General features: G+C 43.0%; 1 protein-coding gene across 3 annotated transcripts in view; it reads right to left on the bottom strand.

Moving 5' to 3' along the window:
• Positions 1-23,717, bottom strand: part of SCIN (scinderin) — a 106,994-nt gene that overhangs the window by 35,681 nt on the left and 47,596 nt on the right. For 2 of the 3 annotated variants that reach the window (XM_053262126.1, XM_053262125.1), the window contains exons 5-10: positions 12,708-12,800; positions 8,771-8,903; positions 8,130-8,218; positions 7,045-7,260; positions 4,435-4,556; positions 3,516-3,606 (exon numbers count right to left, since the gene is read on the bottom strand). In XM_053262126.1, the coding sequence (XP_053118101.1) occupies positions 3,516-3,606; positions 4,435-4,556; positions 7,045-7,260; positions 8,130-8,218; positions 8,771-8,903; positions 12,708-12,800 (744 nt within the window). Of the gene's footprint in view, positions 1-3,515; positions 3,607-4,434; positions 4,557-7,044; positions 7,261-8,129; positions 8,219-8,770; positions 8,904-12,707; positions 12,801-15,950; positions 16,030-23,717 lie in introns of those variants that run through there. The other variant, XM_053262127.1, reaches the window with a different exon arrangement.

Consider the following 23,717-nt stretch of genomic DNA (forward strand, 5'->3'; position numbering starts at 1 on the left):
CAAGTAACACTTAAAGCATCACATGTCATTTGACTCTTACACACATGTCCAAATGAATCAATCTGTTCCTTCTGTACTTTGCATAAGATGTTTATCTCTCTAATGCAGACGTGCTCAAATTATGACCCACCAACTGATCACAGCTTGCCAACCACATTTTAGAGCCAGCATGGTGTAGTGCTTAGAGGACCGGGGAGACCTGAATTCCAATCCCCATTCAGCCATTAAATTCCCTGTGTGACCCTCTCTAATCTCTCATCCAAACCTACCTCACAGGATTGTTGTGAGGATAAACATAATTATGTATACTTCTCTAGTCTCCCTGGAGGAAAAGTGGGATCTAAACGTATACATAAAAAATAAAATAAAATAAGAGTAGCTTCTTGGGGTTTTGAGAAACTCTCAATAGGGATGTGCGAGAGATGCTGCCTCCGTGGAGTGCTGCCACAACCACGGGGGGTATCCAGCAGAGCCTCCTCCTCCTACCGGCCTCCCCCTGGTCTTCTACAGGTCGGTTCGGGCCATTTGGGGGCCATTTCAGTCCTCTCTGTGGTGTAGTGGACATTTTGGAGGCCGCCATGCATGGACAGGGCGCATGGACAGTTGCATGGACAGGGCGCATGTGTGGCAGATTCCAAAATGGCCTCCGTGACCACAGAGAGGGCCAAAATGGCTCAAAAATGGGCTGAACTGGCCCATAGAAGACCCAGGGGAGGGGGAACCACTGGAGACATGAACACTGCCAATGTCTCGGCAGCACCCCCTGGAGGCCACGGGACGGCGGAGGGGGGGGTAATTTCTTTTAAAAATTATTTCCTTACTTATGTATTTATTTATTTCACTTTTAGAACCCCAAACCAGCTCAAATTCGAGCCAAGGCAGGGTTCTAGTTTTGGGGCACAAAGCCAAACATGCCCGATCTGGCTTGAGTCTGGTTCGGACTCAATCCGATTTTGGCACACCCCCTAACTCTCAATTTTTGCTGTCTGCCTAGGACTGCAAAAATGGAAGGGCAAAGTAGTTAGTGTCAGCGAGCCAATTAACTCATCATCTCATTTCCCAATTCAATGCCACTTATTCAAAGTTGGAGTGCAGTATGACCCCTCAGTGCAATGTGGTGATTTTTCAAAGGAAGCAAAACATTCAAATTTTGGTAGGTGCAGAGAGTCTGATTGTTTTTTTTTTCCTAGACAGTACTGAAAAGAGTCCTCCCCTTCCCCCCCACTTTACTGTACTGTAGGTTACTGTAATGAAAGCTGGATGTGTAGGTGTGCTCAGGTAAGAAGAGGGCCAAATGAAACCAACTTCACACACCATGAATCGTGTGTGCAAGAAAGGCCAGCAATTATTTGCAGGTGCAGCCAGCCCTTTCAAAGATTCCCAAGGAAACAAGGTGTTTCCTTTACAAAGAGGTCAATACAGTATGTTAAAATAACATCTCAGTCTCCTTTTTATGGTAATGTAGGCTGCAGTGCCATCTAGTGACTGGAAAAGTGGTAACACCTGAAATACATTGTGATCCAGGTGAACCTCGATATTTGCGGGGGTTCCGTTCCACGCTACAACCGCGGATACAGAAACCATGAATATTAAGTCATTGGGCAATGGGGAATTAGGGGTTAGGTTCCCGGTGACCGGATAAACCTCGCTAAAATGTCTAATTTCAGGAGGGGATGCCGAGGGATGCTGCCTACTGTCTTTGCTGCTACCCATGAGTTGTGCTGTGCCCCCAAATGCAACGAAAGCAGCCAAAAATCGCAGCCCCCCCTTTTAAAAAACAGAGCCATTTTTAAGCTCTGAAAGACAAAATGGTGGCCGGAAATGAGCTCTGCAGTCATTTCCAGCCACCCCCAACCTGCGGATACGTGAGGTCAATGTGTGTCCCCCCGCCCCACGCATGCTGAGGCTGGGTGTCTATTACCCGACCGCAGAAATGTGAATCCGCAGATGTAGAGTCCACAGATATCAAGGTCCTCCTGTACTGTATAGGGCCTTGGCTTGGACTATCCAAAGCCAAATAATGTGCATAACCCCTATGGAACTGCATGGAGGTAGCGACTCCTTGTGCACCTGTCTCCACACAGTATTGTGCACCTTCAGTGTGGAAACAGAGACAGGTGCGCTGGGCATGGCTGTCTCCACATGGTTCCAAAGGGGATGTATTTATTATTCGGCTTCCGATCCAAAACATAGCCGTACCACGTATGCAGATTGCTCTGTATCAAGGAGTCTCAAATCCTGAGAGCAAGTACTACCATATTTACAGTAAAGAAACAGTCCGGGGCTTCTTCAGGTGTAACAAAGCTCTAAAACAAACTGGCATTGCTTACTCCTGTTCTTCGTCAAGGGAGAAGCAAGTCTAAAGAAAAGGCATTACAAGAGGCCAACATGGGATAAAAACATAGTACTAAGGCCCCTGGAAATTGTATTGGGAAAATACAGTAGCAAAAACACAGAGGAAATCAGCTGATAGTTGCTGGAAACAAATTTTCATTTTGTTTAGTTATTTACTTGACTAGTTATTGGCCAAATTTTTGCTTCCTTCCATTCACACTTTCCTTGGTCCATCATTTTTGGCAATCAACTTCCTTCTACTACTGTTCAGCCTTTTTTTTAGTAAAATAAGTGAGCTCCCCATCGGCACGTGAACTGGCTCAAAAATAAGCCAATTTTTAAAAAATCTGGGAAAACAGCTTGGCTTTTTCTAAGTCAATCTAAATTTGCCTCTCAACCCCTTCCCCAGACAGTCCGAAAACTTCCTCCAGCACCCAATCCTGAAACCTGGTCCCTCCTTCTCTTTCAACAGTGCTAAGGCAGCTTGGCCTGAGCAGCAGTGGCAGCAGGGAGAAGGAAGGTGAGAAGCAGCCTTGCTCTCCCTACTTCTTTGGTTTGGGGTATATACTACATCAAGCTATACGGGAAATACAGCAAAAAGGGTTGTCTGTGTGAATCTAGGGTCAAGTTAGAACAAACTTGTGTTAGTAAGAGGTGTGCTTCTTAACAGAAGTACCTTTGTTTCCCCCCCCCAAAAAAATATGTCTGGGGAAGGGGAGAGAATCTGATCAGGACCATGGCATATGAGGGTGAGGACAGTCCTTTCTTACTTCACCATATTTCTGCTGAAAATCACAGCTGAAGCTGCTCTATGCCTTTTTCAGCAGGAAAATGGCACAATGGGAAAGGGCTAACTTTCCCCTCTGTGGACCAATTTGTTCTGATGAAATCACTTCCTCGATGTGTGGTGGGGGGGGAGAGGGAGGGAGGGATAGAGAGAGAGAGAAAGAGAGGGAGGGAGGGAGGGAGGGAGGGGAGCGCAATTCCCATGTATAATTACAAATTCAAATCGGTGTAATTCTATGTTTGGCTCTAAATCATGTTTCGGATTTCCTCCATATCTTGATGTAGTATATACCATGGCCCTTACAGACCATGTAGAAAGTGCAGATCTCAGATTGCTAACATGGTCTCTTGTTTGCCCCATCAATATTTTTTATGTTCATATGGAAGGCACTAACCTGGACAGCCCGTCCCTTGAGTGACCTATCAAGTTGAACAGTCAAGAATGCTGAAGTCGTCAGTTCATCTCTAGTTGCATGAGCCCCTTGCCTGTGGATGAAGAAGACACAAGCAACCCTGAAGCCTTGCTTGAAACATCATTGCATCAGCGTTTCCCAAAGTAGAGCTCCTGGCTATATGGGGCAAACTATGTGAAACAATGGTGGGGGAACCAATTGGGAAAAACTGCAAACTGTGTTGTTTTTATTAGTAGCCAAGCTCATTCCAAAGGCCTGGAGAGACCATCAACTTTAGAAGTATAAGGATGGGACAGGCAATAATAAATATGGGAGATCATGGATAGCTGAGGAGAGTGCATTGCAGCCCCCCCCTCCGCCCCAATCTAAGAACTATCAACTATCCTATCATGTCACTTTCCTCCAAGACTCCATCACAGGATTTGGAAGTGGGTTTCACTCCAGAGACAGAGATAAGGAAGAAAAGTTCCATAGAGGCCCAAGTTCTCAACCCAAAACAGGATTTGGGCATTCTTCTTGTAGATTTTGCTACTTAAAAGACAACAGACAGTCTGATCCTGAAGGCCTGTCTTAATTCTTTTAGAGGAGCTACATTTATCACAGCCACCTAATGGCGCAGTGGGGAAATGACTTGATTAGAAAGCCAGAGGCTGCTGGTTCGAATCCCCACTGGTACCTATATCGGGCAGCAGTGATATAGGAAGATGCTGAAAAGCATCGTCTCATACTGCGTGGGAGATGGCAATGGTAAACCCCTCCTGTATTCTCCCAAAGACAACCACAGGGCTCTGTGGTCACCAAGAGTCAACACCGACTTGACAACACACTTTACTTTACATTTATCACATCAAGGATGCAACAACAATAAACTGAAAGGCAACACAGCTTCAAGTAAACACACCATGTATAGATTATCTGTCCTTTGGGATAGGTGTACAGTATGATGTAGCAATCGCCACCATAAAACTGCCCGTAGCTTTGAGGCTCTATAGGGATTCTGCCATTGCTTTCAACACGCCAGATCTAGGAAAAGAAAGATGGAAACATATAAGAATTCGTGGAATCTCAATCTAGACCTTTTGATAAGGCAACTCATTGCAGAGGGGTATATCCATCTCTTGCAGCAAAAACAGAGACTCTTAAGACACCTTAAAGACTAACAGATTTATTATAATTTAAATGTTCATGAACTATATGCATCACTAGATGCACAGAGTGTTATCCTTAGCTGGCAAAAACATATGAGCATGTGATATTAAAAAAAATTGTAAACAGTGGGGCCAATAGGCTGTTCTCATGACCAAACTGGGGTGGGTTGGAGAGAAGGCAGGATCCTAACTTCCTGCTCCCAGATGACCAGAGATTCCATTCGACTCTGCAGCTCACGGGCCCACATGAATGCTGCAGCAGCATTCTCTAGAGCTGAAATTGAGAGCTGCGACCTCCAGCTATACCACAATCCTTTACTTGAACAGCAAAGAGACCCTTAGTACAGAAACAGCTCCTCTCTGCCTGGCCTTGCAAACTACAGGACTCTATGGTTAACATGGCTGCCTGTTCCCCAGGAACAGTTAAAACTGTGCCAGCGGCACAGACAACCAAAAGGGAAAGGTAGCACAGATCTGTTCTTGTCCTACTTCACTTTTAACCTGGGCAGCGGATCTGGGCTACATAGGTTTGGAGCTGCTGGGTCAGGAGGACTTCTGCTACCCTGGATGACTACCTGGGTTAACCCTCTCCTACCCAAGAATCTGTGGTCATGAGAACAGGCTCCATGAACTGCATTCATGGCTTTTTGGCATTGATTTAACAGTAAATGTGTTTGTCTTAAATGTGTCACAAGGCTGTTGTTTTTGATAAGCTGATGGTTTTAATTGGACCAGTTGCGATAGCAAGTATGTCTTAAGATTTTAGGCTCTCCAGAGCTCTTCCTCAGTAGAAGGGACATTTGGATGCTGTCAGACTTGCACAAGAAAACTGATCCTACTTGAACTACATGAGGAATTGACACCTAGAAATTCAACCATGGTGCCTAGCTAGGATATTCAGAATTAGAGTTATTTAATAACATCTTTAGTTGTGTTTGTTTCCCTTTTTCTGTTCTAAGCATGATAATTGTAAAGGGGATAAAGAGAAGTCCATTTACTCTCCTCCTTCACAATGTCCATCACTAAGTCCAGGAATTTTGTCAAGTGTCCATTGGCTGGCTCCTAAATTTTGGGTCTGGCTCTTAGATCCAAAGAAAAATAGTCAAGGCCTGAACAACATTGAGACTATTCCCACAACCAGCCAAAACTGGGCTAAAGGAGCCCAGCCCTGTTTTGACTGGTCATGTGACACCACAGGAGCTGTGTGGCTCCTGGTCCCCCCTTAAACGAGTTTAGCGGAATGAGCGCTCCACTAACCACGTTTTTGTAACCATGAATCTCCACGGCACAGCTCTGCACTGCAGCGACTCACAAGGAGACCCCCAACCGGGAGGCTAAAACAAGCCTTCCAGTGTTGGAGGGCTCCCCAAAATGCCCTGCACACTCGGGACTTCTGTGGCCCGGATGGCCCCCGATCCCTGCCACTGGAACCAGCTCCGTGACAGAGCAAGCTCCCTGCTCATGTGCGGGGAGAGTGGGTCAAGCCCACTTTCCCCACACAAGCCCTCATGGCACTAAGGCGCTTCACACTGCTTGTGTGAAGCGCCTCACCGTCTCCCATTTTTTGATATACACAAAGAATCCAAGATGTGTTCCAAATGTGATGGAGGTAGGTAAGACAGTTTTCATTAGGAAAGCTATCTTATATTTTCTAACACAAAATTGGCCTTGGATTATTCTATTTCTGTGGCAAGCATTTAGATAATCTAACTGTCAATTGTGTAAGTTCAGACAAAATGAAAAGCATATGTTTGTGTTCATATTCTGCTGTCAACACTCACTGAATTACTTATGTTCATTCATACGGTTTACATGTTATGCATCTCAGAAGACTGATGAGACAAAAGGGAAACCAACACAGAGTCCTGTTGAATCTTAAGGACTAATTTAATGGTTCTTTATAAACCTTTGGCTCATGGAGGCTAGAGATGAACATTCCATCTTCTCCTTCATGGAGGACAGCCGTGGTAACAATGGCTTTTGCGCTAGGACTTCCTAGGCGCAGGTCTAATGCACCACTAACCTCATCTACATACATTGGTGTACAAGGGCTCAGTGTTGAGACTGAAGGGGAAAGTCATGACAGAACCCTTTCCAGACCTTCAGCAGATTCTGGACTCTGAGGAGCCCTCCTCCAATTCATGAACAATGCAGCCCAGAATTCACTGCCAGATTCCAGGCATTTCTGGAATTTAATGGTAACTTGCAAATATGATCTGAGATAATTTCATAGCATTATATGCTGAACTGATTTGTATGTGGTCAGGAGCAGAATAAGACTGAAATGTTGCAAGAATAATTCATCTAAATAATAATAATTCAGGTAGATAAATAGCAATAAGAGAACAAGAGAGCATAAACACCTCCACTTTCCCAGACCCATCATCCACCATGTTGTGCTGGGCTGCCATCTGTGGAGACTCGTGTAACTTGGTAGCATCAAATTCAATCTGCTCTATTCTTGCCACCCTCTCTGTAACATACACTTTTCCAAAGCCATCACTTTGATCTTTATCCTTCCAGTCTCTAAAGAACTGTTTGAAGATTGGCGTTTCACCTCCTTCTGGAAGAACTTGAATCTGAAATCAAACAAGACAAACAGGTGAGAGCTGGGAAACCTCAAACTGACAACTTTACTCCTTTCCTAGAGCACCACTGGGTGCTGATATTGACACGTATATAACAATTTGTGACAACTGCTACATATAACATATAAAACAATACATAAAACTGATGATATGTTTGGAATTCTGGGTGGTGGTTTTTTTTTAAAAGCCCATAAAGGAATATTGTGTGGTCAAGCTAAACTCTCAATACACTCTGTCATACCATGTTTGTCTACTCTGTGTGTGTGCGTGCTCGCACACAGACACACGTGCTTATTTTTGGTCAATGAACACACCATTTAGCTTCCTTCAATATTCACTTTTCTGTTACCAATCTGATTACAATTTTCTACTCTTTGCTAATGCTATTCCTCCCCACCCCCCGCCCCCAGCTCTAAACCCTGGGAAGGAATAAAGAAGTTTGGCTGGAACAAAGTGATGGTGCTTTCAGATTGGCCCTGCCATTCTACACATTAGGAACTCAAGAACACAGAAAGCTGCCTTGTACTGAGTCAGACAATTGGTCCATCTAGCTCAGTATTGCCTTCACTGACTGGCAGTGACTCTCCAAGATTTCAGGCAGGAGTCTTTCCAAGTCCTCCCTGGAGATGCCAGGGATTGAAACTGGGACCTTCTGCATGTCAATCAGATGCTCAACCACTAAGCATCCCCATTACTTATGCCTTCTTCTCCCTCAACCACTAGTCTATACCAGCTGTCCCATCAGGAATTGGCTGAGAGGGGGCATTAAGGTGGCTTTATATCACCTGTCTACAGTCACCATATATTTAAGGGTTACCTGGACTAAAAGAGAATTCTAATTGTCTGTTTCATAGGCATACCTGGGTGTTGGCGGGATAATTCATTTGCTGTATGAATTCTTCAGCTGATTTCATGGCTGCTTTTCTCTCACTTGGATTAGCATCCTTACCTGGTTAAAATAAAGTAGTAGTAAAGGTTATAGTAGTAAAGTAGTTGTGTAGTAGTAAAGGATGAGGAAGCAAATTCCCAGAAACTGTAGAAGAAACTGGCTTGGCAGACACAGAGCTCAGTGTGGCATCCCTGAACACAGCTCATTTCGAACTGCATGATGTAAATGCTTCATGGCACTGTTTAAAAATTCATTTCTTTTAAAACTGTGGAAATCTGCACTTCCGCAGATTTTCACAATGGACAATGTTTGCTTTTGACAAATGTTATGTGCAATTAACCTATGAGTTAAAAGAACCCAGTGCTGACAGCTTGCTACATTTCTGCCCATTCTTACTGACCACTCATTGCCACAGAGTGCACCCCACTTATAGGGAGACACTCACAGAGCACATTCTCTTGAGCGGCTAAATAGCCTGAATGGACTTCCACCTTTGAAGTGAGCATATATACAGCCGCTTCACATGAGACTCTGCGTGCCATCTACCCGTAAAAGATGCTATGGCATTATTAATGTTAATACTAAAAAGAAGCAAAGAGACTTGCCACATACCTTTCCATACAAATATCTTTCTAGCGGCACCATGATCTAGTATAAAACACTCTTCAGACAACAGCATTGCCCTTGAGAAGGGATTTTCTTCTGCCACAACGGACACCTTCATAGATCCACTTGCGTCTGATACCTGATAACACAGGACATTCATGTTCAGTTCAATTCAGAATCCAGATCAACCATTTAAGTGAGCACTTTTGAGCACACTATGCTGCTGTTATTTTAGAAATAGCAGTTAACCTTTGATATAAGTCACATTTTTACAGAAACTGTTGTTCAAGAGCCACTAAATTAACAAGTGTGGAACTCTGAACAATCCATGTTCTGTTGGCTTTTGGACCAACCCTATAGGACTGGAGATTGTAGAAGGGCAGAGATGTGATGGTTTCACTTGATATTTGTGGAAGTAAATGGTACCATTTTAAAGTAATATTTGTTAGTTTTCATTATCAAAATGCCACTTAAAATATGTGCCACCTTCATTTTTTTATTTTTAAAGAGTTTGTTTCTTAAGGAGTCAGATCTCTTGTTTAGAAAGGAGAGGGGTCAGGGCCTGCACCATCAGGCACCAGCTGAAGCCCATGCCTGGCAAGGGGTCTGATATCAACCCCCTGGGCCCCTTTTATTCTCTTTGCTGTCATGTTCACTTGTCCTCTTCGAGCAAGTGAGCAGTGGCAGAAGCAGAAGCAAGGAAAAGGAGCAGCAGTCTCCACTCTCACTTTGCTCTCTCCCCCTGGGTGGTTGTGTGAACTGGACACAGAAGGAGAGGGCAAATACATGAACAGTGGAACAATGGTGAGGAGGGGAGCTCACTCAGGGAAGGATACCCATTGCAGGCACCCTGTCCAAGGGTCCCCAGAGCTGGAGACAATCCAGAGAGGGGGCTGGGTGAGATACCGCTGTATACTATATAGGGATGCAGTTTCCTATTCATGGCAGCTATGAATGGAGCTTCCTTGAAGGAAAATGGGAAGGGAATGGGAGCAGGAATGCGAGTAAGAATGGGAAGGGAGAAAAGCAGGAAGAGGCGGGGAGCTCTGTGGAAGGAGTGTGAGAAAAGCTCAATTGATAGTATTAATCAACTGGAAGGAATTAATTACAGATTGTACTTCAGCCATTAGACAATTCAAAAGCGCCAAAAAAACTGTGTTGCAAAATACCTGTTTAAAAAACCCCAGAAACATGCCTTTTACCTTGAGTAGGACCACAATGTTGGGATGTCTTCCCCAAATGAATTGCACTCTACTGTTTTAGTAATTAAATTTCAGTCTGTATATCTTAATGTGATCAACAAGGACATTTTGTCCACTTAATGTCAGACTGCCTAACAGACTTCTTGCAATGCAATCTCAGTACTCAGAAATATGGCTGCTGTGTTCCAGGGGGCTTACTCCCAGGTACGTGTGCTTGGGATTATAGCCTCAAACTTTGTTGCCTTTTAACTTTGTTGTTCCTTTTTGCAATCTTCACTTAACAGGAAAACAGGTGAATCTACGCTTCATTCCACTTTGTGTCCAAAAGAGGGGGCTGTACTATAATGCTTCATGAATTTGATAGTTCCTGTAGTCATGAGGCACCTATGTAAAATACTGGTTTTCTCCTCTCTATCTCACTATAGGGAGTATAAATGGGGTTTATAATAAAAATAAAGATATGACAATGTCAAAAACAAAGAACTGAAGGAGTTTTTTGGACAGATTGTCCCTTCAGAAGCATATGAGAAACTTTCCTAAGCCGAATAGCCTCTGGACCCGCATTTGGGTGGGGAAATGTATGGGGCACAAAGCAGTAAAGCTGAGGTCTGTCCATTAAAAGCAGATGCAGCTACATCCGAAGACTGCCTGTGATGTAGAGCTGAGGAGTTTGTTTGTTTGACACTACAGATTTTTTAATTAATAATTTTTCAGATAGGATAAACAATTTTAACAAACATATATTCAGATAAAGAAACATAACTGATAAAAATTACATATTTCAGCATAGTATATTTCTCTTTCCTAGCTTTATATAATATATAAATACTCATCCCATTTCTCAAAACCCTCCCCCTTTTAGATGAGCAGAGCAGAACAGAATTCTAATAACAGAATCACTCTGAGCACCAATTTCTACCAAAGTATCTTTCACAATGCATACAGTTCCAAGAACAGATTCCAGATTTCCTGGAATTTGTCAGGAGCTTCTCTCTTATAACAAGCCATATTTTTTCATAAGCACCCAAAAGAAGTAAATCATAAATTCACTGTTCTGTCTCAGTAGTGTCCTTTGCTTTCTATTTCTGTTTTCGCTACAGTCCTGCAATAACCATAGTTTAGGGCAGAGTTTACCGACTGTGTTCTGCTTAGAACTGAGCCAAAAATTCTCAATAAAGCTCCAATTTCAAAGAAGAGGTGGTGAACTTGGGGCTGAAACCTCCCTCTCCATTTATTTTTTTTACTGCCATCACCTATTTTGCAATAGCAGAATGCCTCCCAGCAGCCACAAGATGGAGACTGTCATTTTCCCCAGAAGCCTCCAGGAACAATCTATGTGATGACATAGTGTTGTTCTGACAGGGAATGGGGGGGCACCCCATAGTCACCAAAGGACCATAGTCACCAAAGGAGACTGTTGTTGTCCCAATCCCCATAAAACTACTAAAATGCATCACAGGGCCATGCTAGTGGGGAGAATGGATCAGGCTTCTCTCTTCCTCCCTCATCACATCAACCTGCTAGATATGGACATGGGCCTGGGGAGCAGTATCAGCACAGCAGTGGATTGTTTCTTCTTTGTTTCCTGGGAAAGATCCTGTGCTTTTAACAGCTGTACAACAGCCAAAAACTCAACTGGTGAAACTTGTTCTGGAATGCAGCTGCAGTAATGGGAAAAGCCGTTAGCAGTTGGATTCCTGCCTGCAATGCAGCTATTAAAGGCACAGCAGCCTTGCCAAATCAAAAGATGGAAGCCTTACATTACCGTGAGACACCAGTGTTAGAGCTGAGTCCTTGAACGAACATAAGACGACAGGTTGTCCTTTATGCTACATGGCTTTTACGCACAGCAGGTTTTACCATGAGTTTATGGGGAGGCTTTAAGGATCTTTTTTTTAAAACCCAAGATATAAATCGAGTTACACTCTAATGCACAGTGAAAAACTCGAATTCTGTGTGAACTGCTCCCCGATAACTCGCAGGGACTTCGGGATAAATCTAGCCGATATGTGACCGCACCCCCTCCATTCCGGAGGAGACGCGAGTTAAAGGGCTTCAAAAGCCTCGAGTGAAAAGCTTCCAGGTCTCAAGAGCTGCTGTTTCTGATCAGATTTGGACATCATCTTTCTTTCAACAAGGTTTTCTTTTCAAATGGAGAGCACTCCATCTCAACCCATGTATGCATCACAGCCAAGAACAACGGAAGAACTCCTTCTGAACTATGTTATTGACTAGAGGAGCCAAAAGAGTCCATGGATCAACCAAAAGGTTGCTTCTGCAGGTTTACCATCAGCCAGCCCATGTCCTCCTTCTGCTCTCTCCCTCTGGAAGCAAGAGCTTGGGACATGGACTATATCATTGGCTGCCATCGGCCAAAAGAGACTTCCACCACACACCTAATCCCTAATATTTTATATTATGCCTTTGTGACAGTTGATCAGTCTTGCAAACCACTTCAGAAGCTGATCTCATCTGAAAAGCGGGGGTTTGGGGGACAAGGAGCCTATCTATCTATCTATCTATCTATTTATTTATTTTCTATGTAAACTGCTTTGGGAACTCTTGTTGAAAAGCAGTATATAAATATTTGTCTGACTTCCTGGTTCATGATTCTGTCTCTTAGTCACGGTACTTAAAAAGGTTTTTTTTTAAGCATAAATCCCAGTTGCAGATGATGATACACAGCTTAAATATGTTACATACAAAATAGCCCCCCAGAGAGTCAAGGACCTTATTCTTACCATGTACAGTTTTGCAATTCTCCTGTTGGTAACATCAGCAGCCTCGTCATCATTGTCATTGCCCTCAGAAAGTTCCGGTTTGCGCCCTAGAACCTTCATACAAGACCACAAAAAGAGATGCACAGTCCATAAGAGTTAACTGAATTTCAAAAGTTGATTCAAAAGAAGAATTGCAGCACAAGTTAGGGCCAAACTTGATGGGATACAGAAGGTCTGTGATTGAGTCTCCCCATCTCTAGCTCTCCCGGACATCTCAGCGTTCCCAATCATGGAAAGGATCTTTCCCCAAGAACAACATTTGTCTCCTTAAATAAATGTACTCACGTGCAGCATGGCGGGGGGACCCTACAGAGCTCATCAGTGTAGGAATAGGGTTTGCTGACCCACTCCTGTGGACACTGGGCCTAGATACAGAGTCCACACTTTCTATAAGGCCTGATTAGGGTTTTCTGTAACACCCGAATCATCCCAGTTTTGAAAAGAGAATTCAGGAAAATTTAGCAAGTCACCATTTGGATGCACTCTGACACAGCTTAGCATGCAGCAGAACAAGTAAAATCACTGAAAAAGTCAATACATATTGATTTCGACAAGAAGAAAGCTTTGTGGCAAAGCATTAGCCCTTTGGTTCTCTTTTTCTGCTGCTTGATGCTGGTTACCTACATCTTCAGCTTTTTCAGTCCACTTGCAGAATTGCCCAACTAATGAGCAGCACAACTAAGTTGAGGTACTAGATGAATTCATACCAATGGCTGGTCTGGGCAAGTCACCGTGGGCGGTGCAATCTCACTACTTGTCTGTGATGTCAGAGCACTCACAGAAATGGGTCCTACATCAAACACATCACTCATCAGGGTGTCACTGCTTAAACTGTTCTCCTGCATACACCTACTAACACTGGATGAAAACTGGCATACTAGATATTTGGTAGGCTCATTCACATGACCACCAGCAAAGTAGGAGAAGAGCCCAGCCTAGGTAGGAAAGCCAGGCATGCTCCCCAATTTTTAGTCATGTGCTTGCAAAAATCTAGGTAGGAAGAGGGGAGCATGATCGCGTGCGAGGCGACAGCTGGGTAGGGTGGCTTTTCCTCCTATCTTGGTAAAATGCTGGGGACAGAATCTAGGTAGGGCACACTAATCCTACCCAGATGCCATCTCGCACATGATCATGCTCCCCTCCTCCTACCTAGGTTTCTGCAAGCACATGACCGAAAATGAAAAGCACGTCCGGCTCTCCTATCCAGGCCGGGAATTTCTCCTACCCTGCTGGCAGTTGTGTGAATGAGCATAGTTTCGGGAGATAAAAGGCAGCTTTCACACAAGTCACAACGACCCTGTTGTGCAACAACATCAGGCTGCTTCCACGTTCTGCAGCAGGCTGGGGGGGGGGGCGGTCTGTGACACTGGTGTTCTGCTATGCAGAATTCTGGCCAGAGCTACCATGATTAGGTCCCTTATGGGCAAGCAAATGGGGCTGAGGCAGAGAGGTCTGGATTTTGTTCATATGTACCATTTACTAGAGATTTTAAAGACAACTTATATAGCAAAGCAGAACATAAGATATATATATGCAATAAATATTGTACTATAATGCTGAAATCTGGTCAAGTATGTTTTAAATGATTTTAATTGTAAACCACCCAGAGACGCAGGTTTTGGGCAGTATAGAAACATTTCATATAAATAAATAAATAAATAACTACCGCAATAAGGATATTCATTCATTCATACAATAATAAACAGAAGGAAAGCATTACTATTTCAAAGACTGCAGTGATACTTCTCAGATTTCAGTAGAAACATAAAGAAAATCATTAAATTCATGTCAACACATTTCTAATTCCTGTGTTTTAAAAAAAGCATAACACTTAACACGCTGTGGAAAAATGAAGATTTTATTATTTAGTATGCACAAATCAGGACTGGCAAAACAAACAAACAAACACCAGTTCAGGTGTTTTCCAAGTGGTTATCCTGAGAGCTGACCAAATGACATCAATCCAAGATTTTGGATGACTTCCCTGTGCACTAAGCACAAAATCCTTTTAATGGTCCAAAGTGAAGAATGTTTTTTTGAGTTCTGAACTTTGCAATATCCCTTGGTCAACCTGAGGACTTGACAACTTCTTAATAATAACTCCCAGGGTGTTATCCTTCTCCCTGTGGTGATGGATGTGGGTTAGACAGTACTTAGGGTCAAACTACATAGTATGGGAACCATGTGCTTAGAGTGAACATACTTTCTCTTTAAGAAATCATAAATAGCAGCTGTGGGATCCAGATCAGGGCTGCAGTATGGGCGAGAGGAGAGATCCAGTCTGATTCAACTGGGGGTCTCCACAGCAATTTGCCCTGGAAAGAAAACTCTCATTAGTACCAATGGGGGATTTCTTTCTGAGGCAAATAACAGTCATGGGTGTGCCTGATCTTGTGTGCAGGGCAAAGGATTAAATCCACCCTTCTCCCATGTTGATACTGTCCTGATTTGGGTCTCCATCGAGAATGTGCCCATTGGGATGTTCCAAAACTCTCCTGGAACTTCCCTTTTAATGCAGGTATATATTTATTATTTTACACATTTATATACAGCCCAAAGTTAGTGCACACAATAAAATACCACACAAAAGTTAACACAATTAAAACATTTAAACTCATTTTAAAAAAATACACTAAAAGCTTGATAGAAAATATGCATCAAGTAGCTTTTTAAAGGAAGGATTTATATACAGCCAAGAGGCTGTATATTATATACACAATAAAATGCAACACAAAAGTTAAAACCAAACATTTAAACCCATTAAAAATGTTTTAACTAAAAGCTGGATTGGAAAAGAGGCATTAAGTAATTTTTTTAAACAAAGGTCAAAAAGATGTGCCTTAAATGTCATTATAATGTGGGAGGGCTGTTCATCCAAATGGCCCCTGTACACACTATTTTTATGGGAGGATGTCTCAACAACTGCAGTCTTGATACAGTATGTCCCCTTCATAACTACAAGTGCTTGAGGCTGCATCATCCAAACTGGCCCAATGTTCACACAGCTCAAGTTGGGCTATGCAAAGTTACTGGAGCTCAGCCTCAAGAATAGTGCAAAATGGTCATTAAATATAGCGTTATGCTACATCAATATGGCATAGCTCACTGACTTCACTCCTTATTTACCAAACAAGGGCTAGCTTAATTTGACTTAATATCTAACTAGAAAAGTATTTAAATAAGATAAGCGCAATATAATATCACCTGTGCAGTGTAGATATTCATAGAGCATGGGGTCCCACGTTGACAGTGCAAATATTTGATAAGGCAGAAATATTTGATGAGGCATCTTTGCCTTGGCAGATGGAGGACACCTTTCAAACAGCCAGCAAGCTGCATGGTTTTTTTTGGCTCAGCAAGAGGGTTTCCACCCTATGCTCTTTAACCCTGCTAAGGCATTGCTGACCCGCAATCCACAGGAAGCGTAATTAGAGTGGTGATGCTACATATTTACATAATATAGTTTTATTTTCTCTGGTAAAATCTGCAGTCTCTGACCACACAGAAAAGGGTGGAAATGCGTACTTTCAAAAGGGGAGGGAGAGACCAGTTCCTATGTTGTTTTAAATTTTAATCTTTAGAAGCACAATCCTGTCTAGTGCACCACAAACTCATAGAGGGAGTGGGGCAGAGGGAGGAGAGGGCAAGAGGGAGTGGGGCATGGGAGGGTAGGGTAGGAGGGAGTGGGGCAGGGGGAGGAGAGGGCAAGAGGGAGTGGGGCAGGGGGAGGAGAGGGCAGGAAGGAGTGGGGCAGGGGGAGGAGAGGGCAAGAGGGAGTGGGGCAGGGGGAGGAGAGGGCAAGAGGGAGTGGGGCAGGGGGAGGAGAGGGCAAGAGGGAGTGGGGCAGGGGGAGGAGAGGGCAAGAGGGAGTGGGGCAGGGGGCGGGGAGGGCAAGAGGGAGTGGGGCAGAGGGGATGCAAGAGGGAGTGGGGCAGGGGGAGGGCAGGAGAGAGGAGCAGGGAGGAGGGGAGGGAGGGCAGGAGAGACTGGGGCAGGAGGGTGAGAGGGAGGAGAGGGTGAGAGATCGGGGTTGGAGGGGAGGGAGGGCAAGAGAGTGGGGCGGAAGGGAGGGGGAGGAAGGGAAGAGAGAGTGTGGTGGGAGGGAGGGGAAGAGAGGCAAGAGTGTGGGGCAGAAGGGAGGGAGGAAGAGTGGGGCAGGAGGGAGAAGGGAACAGCCAGCCCCAAAGAGCGCACAGATGCTCTGTGTGGGTTGGCTAGTCACTTTATAATCCTGTTAATAACCTAAACATTGTTGACAAAAAACTTTGCTTATAAAACACTGGTAAGTATCAAACCACACATCACTAACTCTAAAAAGGGTTTCCACCATAATCAATAAAATACAGGAGAACCCATTATTTGCAGGGGTTCCGTTCCATGGGGGCCCCTGCAGACAGCGAATCTGTGAACAATGGGGCATTAGGTTTATGGGAATTGGGGGGGTAGGTTTCCAGACTGCTCAAAATGGCCAAAAATCATGGGTTTTGCCTCCACACACACCCAAAAGTGCCCTACCAGGCTGCAGAGTGGTCCAGGACATCCAGGGGGCAGAAAATCAGTTGAAAATCAACTGAAAATCGCCATTTATGCCCCATTTTTTTTCAACTAAATGAGCCATTAAATGGCTCCCAAACACAAAATGGTGGCCGGAAATCTGGAAATGACCTCTGAAGAAATTTCTGGCCACCCCTGACCTGTGGATATGCGGGCTTAACTTTTTCCTCCCTGACCCCCCCCCCCACATATACCAAGGTCGGATGCATATACCGAGGTTGGGTACTAAGACTGTGGATACATAAAACCACAAGTGCTGGACCCACGATTAATGAGGTCCTCCTGTATATTATGTTCTTATAATGCACTCCTAGTTGAAGGAGTAAGAAAAGCCGACCGATGTAAGCATGGGCAAGATAAAACAAACCAACTGTAGAAGCAGATTATTAGTGGAATTTCCACAGGTATTCGATCTTAAATCTTTGCTTCTAACAGAAGGCTTCCCACTGAAATTAAAGCATCAAGACAAAGGGCATCGGAAAAGTAGAGACTGTTTTTATGCTCCAGCACTTTGGATTTTACTTTTTCTTTCAGGCAAGCAAATCTGCCAAATAGGTTTTATTGAACCAGGGTGCTCAGCCCAAAGTGTTTCTATTTAGGATGGCGCAAAAAAAAAAAAAAAAAAAGAAAAGAAATTTAAATCACCAGGTAACATTTCTTAGGCTATCTCCATTTTCAGCTCCATAAATATTCCCACAATGTACCAGTCTCAGTTTTCTATAGCATGGGGGAATTCACTTTGGCATCAGTCCACTTTGTAAAAAATAAAGAAATTGCTGCTTCCAAACATGCTGTAAAAAACTATTTCAGTGAAATAGTCTTCATGACACTGCTAAACTCCAACTGTAACCCTTGTCTAAAAAATAACTGTATTTGGTTTTGCAAAGAGATGATGAACAAAAGCCACATTTCTGGACCTTTATCAATCAAGATATTTAGCTCTCTTCATTTCAGGGTCCATTCTCATTAACTAATCTGCCACAGTTCTGAGAGCTGAGCTGGTTATATGAAAGCTAATGGCACATCTAGAATTCAGTATAGTCTGGCTGTCTGTGAACTACTGTGGGTGTGGGAAGAGGTACACTTGTGGCAATGTGCAAAAGTCCAGATTAGTATAATCAGTATTTATACAACTGTATCAGCATATGATATCTGACTGGAAATCAACAAAAGGGCTGGTTTGGACAATATTGTCCCAGTTCACACAATTAGGAAATGGATATGTCAAGAACGTGCCCATCTGGATGTCCTCTATGGACATCCCAACACTCTCTCGGCACATTCCTTTATTGCAGGGGCTGGGCAGTCATCCATTTAAACAAGTACTTGGAGCACATGTAGAGGGGCCATTCAGATGAACGGCCTCTACCCATGTGATAATGGGATGTACTGGAAGAGCATTAGGACATTTATTTTTATTTATTTATTTTTGCATTTTTGACATCCATGTTCTCAGTACATTCCCTCCCCAATTGCATGGTTATTGGCAGTATCGTCTAACTTTCAGGCAAAGATTAGCTTGAAACTGCACCTACCACTCACAGAAAGGATCATGAGAAAAATCTTGTGAACAAACCACCACAATGATTCCTCTCACTGCTATGCCAGTGCAGTTTCCCCCCAGATGAACATTAGGCCTTGACAATGAGATTTTTAAAAAGTTATTCTTCCCTAACTAGCCATTTGATCAAAACAAATATTTATGGAAAGCATACTGGACACCACAAGACAATAGACTTCGTATGTGAGTCTGGATATTGACTGTAATAGATAATGGAAAGTGATCATGAGAGGATTAGTTTAAAGTTCTTTGGAATTATTTGCATAACACACACGGAAACAGACAACTGTTTACATTAAGGAAGAGAGCTGTACATTCTAGATGAAGCAGCTATAATAAGGACTGTGAATTGCTTGTGTTACTTAGCACGTCCATGAGGTTTGAGAGATTTCGCGCTAAACAGGAAGCCAGAGACCAGACCTATTCCATTCTGTGGTGTAGAGTGACAAAAATAGTAAAGGACCAGCACTGTGGTATTACCTTCATGAATGCATAAGCTTAATCTACTGCACTTTTTATCCCTTATCAAAAGTTCTCTGTGAATATAGCATCTAAAGACAAAAGATACACCCTTGAATATTCCCGCATCAGATGTACCATCTTCTGCTATATGCCTGTGTGTATTCCAGGATTGTTGTGAGGGAAACGATTGTAAAATACTTTGTGCATTTGAAATGCTATCTAAAATGCTTGCTAAAGAATTTGTTTTGTTTTTTTAAAAAAAAATTACCTTTGCCCAAATGCATAAGAACATCCCCCTGCTAACTGAAGAAAACTGAGAAAATAGTTACTTTTAAAAGAAGTGATTCTCTTATATTTAGCAGGAAGAAAGCAACTGCCCCTATCCAACCCCAGCACAGCATCCTTCCAGTGGTTGTTTCTGGTGTCTAACTTACATTTCTTTTTTTTAAAAAAAAACAAACATTTTTGGAGCTCTTTTGAGACACGGAACTATCTTATTTGGAGTCCCCCTGCCTGATATAAACCACTTTGGGAACTTTTGTTGAAAAGCGGTATATAAATATTCATCATCATTGTCGTCATAGTAGTCGTAAAGGGCATACTACAGCCTCTGTATATCAAGGCCCTTTTGAAGCCTTATGAGAGTTTTAGGCTCTTAAGTCCATGGCTAGCCTGGTAATGGGGGAAGTTGACTGTCTGCAAACAATAAGCTGATTTGAACAATATGTCCAACCAGCCCTGCTCACTATGAGGGACATCAGTAGGCATGTCCTGCTCCCTATATGCCTCCCAGCTTGACTATTGCAATGCGCTCTATGTGGGGCTGCCTTTGTATGTAGTCTGGAAACTTCAGGTAGTTCAGAATGCAGCAGCCAGACTGGTCTCTGCGGCAACCCGGACAGACCATTTTATGACTGTTTTGAAACAGTTACACTGGCTGCCAATGTTTCCGGGCAAAATACAAAGTGCTGGTTATTACTTTTAAAGTCCTGAACGACTTGGGTCCGAGTTATCTTAGAGAGCACCTTCTTCTACATGATCCCCACCACACATTAAGGTCATCTGAGGAGGTCTGTCTCCAGTTACCACAAGTTCGTTTGGTGGTGACTCAGAGGTGGGCCTTCTCTGTAGCTGCTCCTGGGCTGTGGAATGCACTCCCAGCAGAAATCCGCAATCTTAATTCTTTATTGACCTTCAAGAGAGCCCTTAAAACCTATCTGTTTGTCCTGACCTTCCAGGGTTTTTAATTAGTTGTAATTGTTTTAATGCTGTAACCTGGTTTTCAGGGTTTTAATTGTTCTGATTGTTTAATTGTTTTTTATGATGTTTTAATTGTTAATTGATGTTTATATTTATATTTCTGTTTTAACTGTTATTGGTTTTAATGGTTTTGGTTTTAACTGTAAACTGCCCTGAGCCATTTCGGAGGGGTGGTATAAAAATCAAATAAGTAAATAAATAAACAAACAAATAAAGTTTCATCTGAACAGCTGGTGGCACTCCTCTCACTACATCACTAAAAATATTACACAGTTTGACACAGAAGATAATTTGGGACTTCATGGGGGTAAACAAGTGCAATTTGTTGTAAACCACCCTGAGCCATTTTCAGAAGGGCAGTATATAAATCAAATCAACCAATCAATCAACTCAAGGGATTCTAATATTGAAATCTGACAATATATGTACTGAGGACTCGCCAGAGGTGTAAAGAAGCCTTAACACAGACAGGCATGACAAAGTAAGATGACATACTATACCTCACTTCATATTATGCCCACAGTCTTATGATTGTGTGGGAATCTAGTAGGGCAGACACTATTTTTGGTTGGTGCCAAAAATAAAGGCAGTGATAGATGGTTCTAAGGAGGATCAACTACTCCACAGTATGGCAGCCAAGAACCCAATTGTTTCCCATGCAGGCAGTGTGGTGTAATGGTTAGAGTGTTGGGCTAGGACTGAGGAGGGGAGACCCAAGTTCAAATCCCCACTCAGCCATGGAACTCACTGGGTAACTCTGGGCCAGCCCCTTATTTCTCAGCCTAACCTACCTCACAGGCTTGTTGTGGGGCTAAACAAAATTGCATACTCCACTCTGGGCTCCTTGGAGGAAGAATGGGATAGAAATGCAAGTATGCATGTATGTATGTATGTATGTATTTACCGCCCCAAACTTCCATCTCTGAGCAGTTTACAGCAACATTAAGAAAAAGAAGACGAAACCGATATTTGAGGAAAAGAAGATGGAACCGATAACATCATCTGTTTTGCTCCCCTCGAGTGAATTACAACAGCTTGATAATAGCCTGGTGTGTAAAAGAAAGCATTTACTGTTTTGATAATTGTAAGGCAGGGTCTTGAAAGTAATTTATAACTGTCTGAAACTCTAACCTCGTAAGCAGTAAGGATGCCAAGCCGAAGACCACACAGCATGGATGAGTGGGTAGCATGCACGTTTCATACGCTATAATTTAATTGTAAGCACTTCCAAAAAACCTCATAATTACTTTAGAAAGCAATTTAAACACCTAATAAAAGGATGTCTCAGCTTGCCTAAGAAATTAAAGGGCACTTGCAACCTATCATTTTAGAGCCTCTTCCAAACTATAAGATTAATGTCATGCCTTGGAATAATTGTCACTTGAGGAAACATTAAACAAGTCACTTGAATTCATATTTAGGTTCCTGAATAAGTGTGATAGTCTTGTATATCGGGCCCCCCACTTAGAAAATAGCAACCTGAATGCAGTTACACACAAATTAGGTCATAATGGAAGACAACCTCTCCCTTTCATCATTTAGTGCTGTTGTACCAAAGAAAACTACATGGCTCTGTAGTCACCAGGAGTCGACACCAACTTGACGGCACAACTTTTACTTAGCTGCAAGTTCAGAAGTTATCTCAGCTTATAATGAGCTCCTTTTAATATTTCAACAAAGATTCAAGCTTGCCAGCTGGAACTTTAAGGACTTCTCTACATTCAAAATAAGATACACTTTGTAACATCAAAGGCTGTCTAGAAATCACAAAATTATCTCCAAAGAGATTGGCATGATCCACTAATTTAACAGGTTAATTGCTTAATCATCTCCTTTACCGTTGTTCTTGCTGTACATCTGATCTGTAAAGTCTGTTTATTTGTTATTTGGCCCCTGGGACTCTGGCTTGGGATTGTGCAACTTCTCTGCTCTGTTCACTGTAGGTGGAAGTTACCAACTTAATCGGGGAGAGTCGGCATACACAAGGTCTTATGGTGCACTTATCTTCTGCCCATGAGAAAGGAGAGAGAAGCAGAGTGGAGTATGAAGCCTCAAATTCACCCCCTGTCTCATCATGAACAGATGAGCCTGAACAAGGAAGGGAACTGGAAGGGTCATTTTATGTTGAAGTACAGCAGTTAGGTCACCTGATCTGACTCAATCTGTGGTACACAGCAAAGGGGGCTCTGCCTTTCCTCCAGTTTTTGTGAAGAAAATCCCTCATGTCTCAATTTGCTCCTGAAGTAGCTAAACACCAATTCTGTCCTACCCCACAGTTATTGAACTGAGGGCCAAACTAGACAAGACACATGAGATCCATAATCACAAAGCCTTTTCTCTCCCAGCCCCAGTTCAGAGCAGCCAGAAAATCGAGGAAACTGAGTCGAGGAAGTAGTACTTGGGGTGGGTGTTTAAAAAGATGTCAGGGGACCTTTTATCTCATAGTTTGATCTGCTGTCTCATGTAGCTTATATATGTGTATGTTTTAAAATGTTGTTTGCTAAAACTATAATACAGTTATATATTAACTGGGGTGGGGGGAAATCTGCTGGAGAATTTGCATCTCAGATCTCCCATGGCATATTTAGTAAAGCATTAAAAGCCAAACAACACCTTCCATAAAGCATGTGCTTGGTGACTGCAGGGTTTTTTTCAACACAAATAGCAACAGTGGGATGACTGATCCAGATTGGGACCATGCTGTAGAGGTGGGGCATTCTAAAAAATTGCCCATGCTACATGATCAAGATCACCTGCTCCACCCAATATTAGTCCCATTGTCTCACCCAATATTAGTCCCATTAGCCCCAATATTAGTTAAGCACAGAATAGTCAAGCACATGCTTTATGCCTCTGAGTGACATTGTACTGCTTTGGACAACATATCCAGTTGGCCACACCCACCACACAATGAAGGACATCTTGCTCTTCCTCCTGGAAAGCCATTCTGCTTTTCATAACTGCAAAGGATGGTTTGTCTGAATCGTTCCCTCCCATGTGTGGTGTTTTGGGTTAATCCATTCCTTGATCCAGGCCAGCTTTTGAATGGGGCTTGAGTTGCTTGTATTCCAGTCCTGGAGTAGAGGCTGGGCTAACAAAACAGCCAGCAGCAAGAGCAAAAAGAAGCTGTCTGC

This window comes from Hemicordylus capensis, chromosome 6 (genome assembly GCF_027244095.1).
Source record: "Hemicordylus capensis ecotype Gifberg chromosome 6, rHemCap1.1.pri, whole genome shotgun sequence".
Lineage (NCBI taxonomy): Eukaryota > Metazoa > Chordata > Lepidosauria > Squamata > Cordylidae > Hemicordylus > Hemicordylus capensis.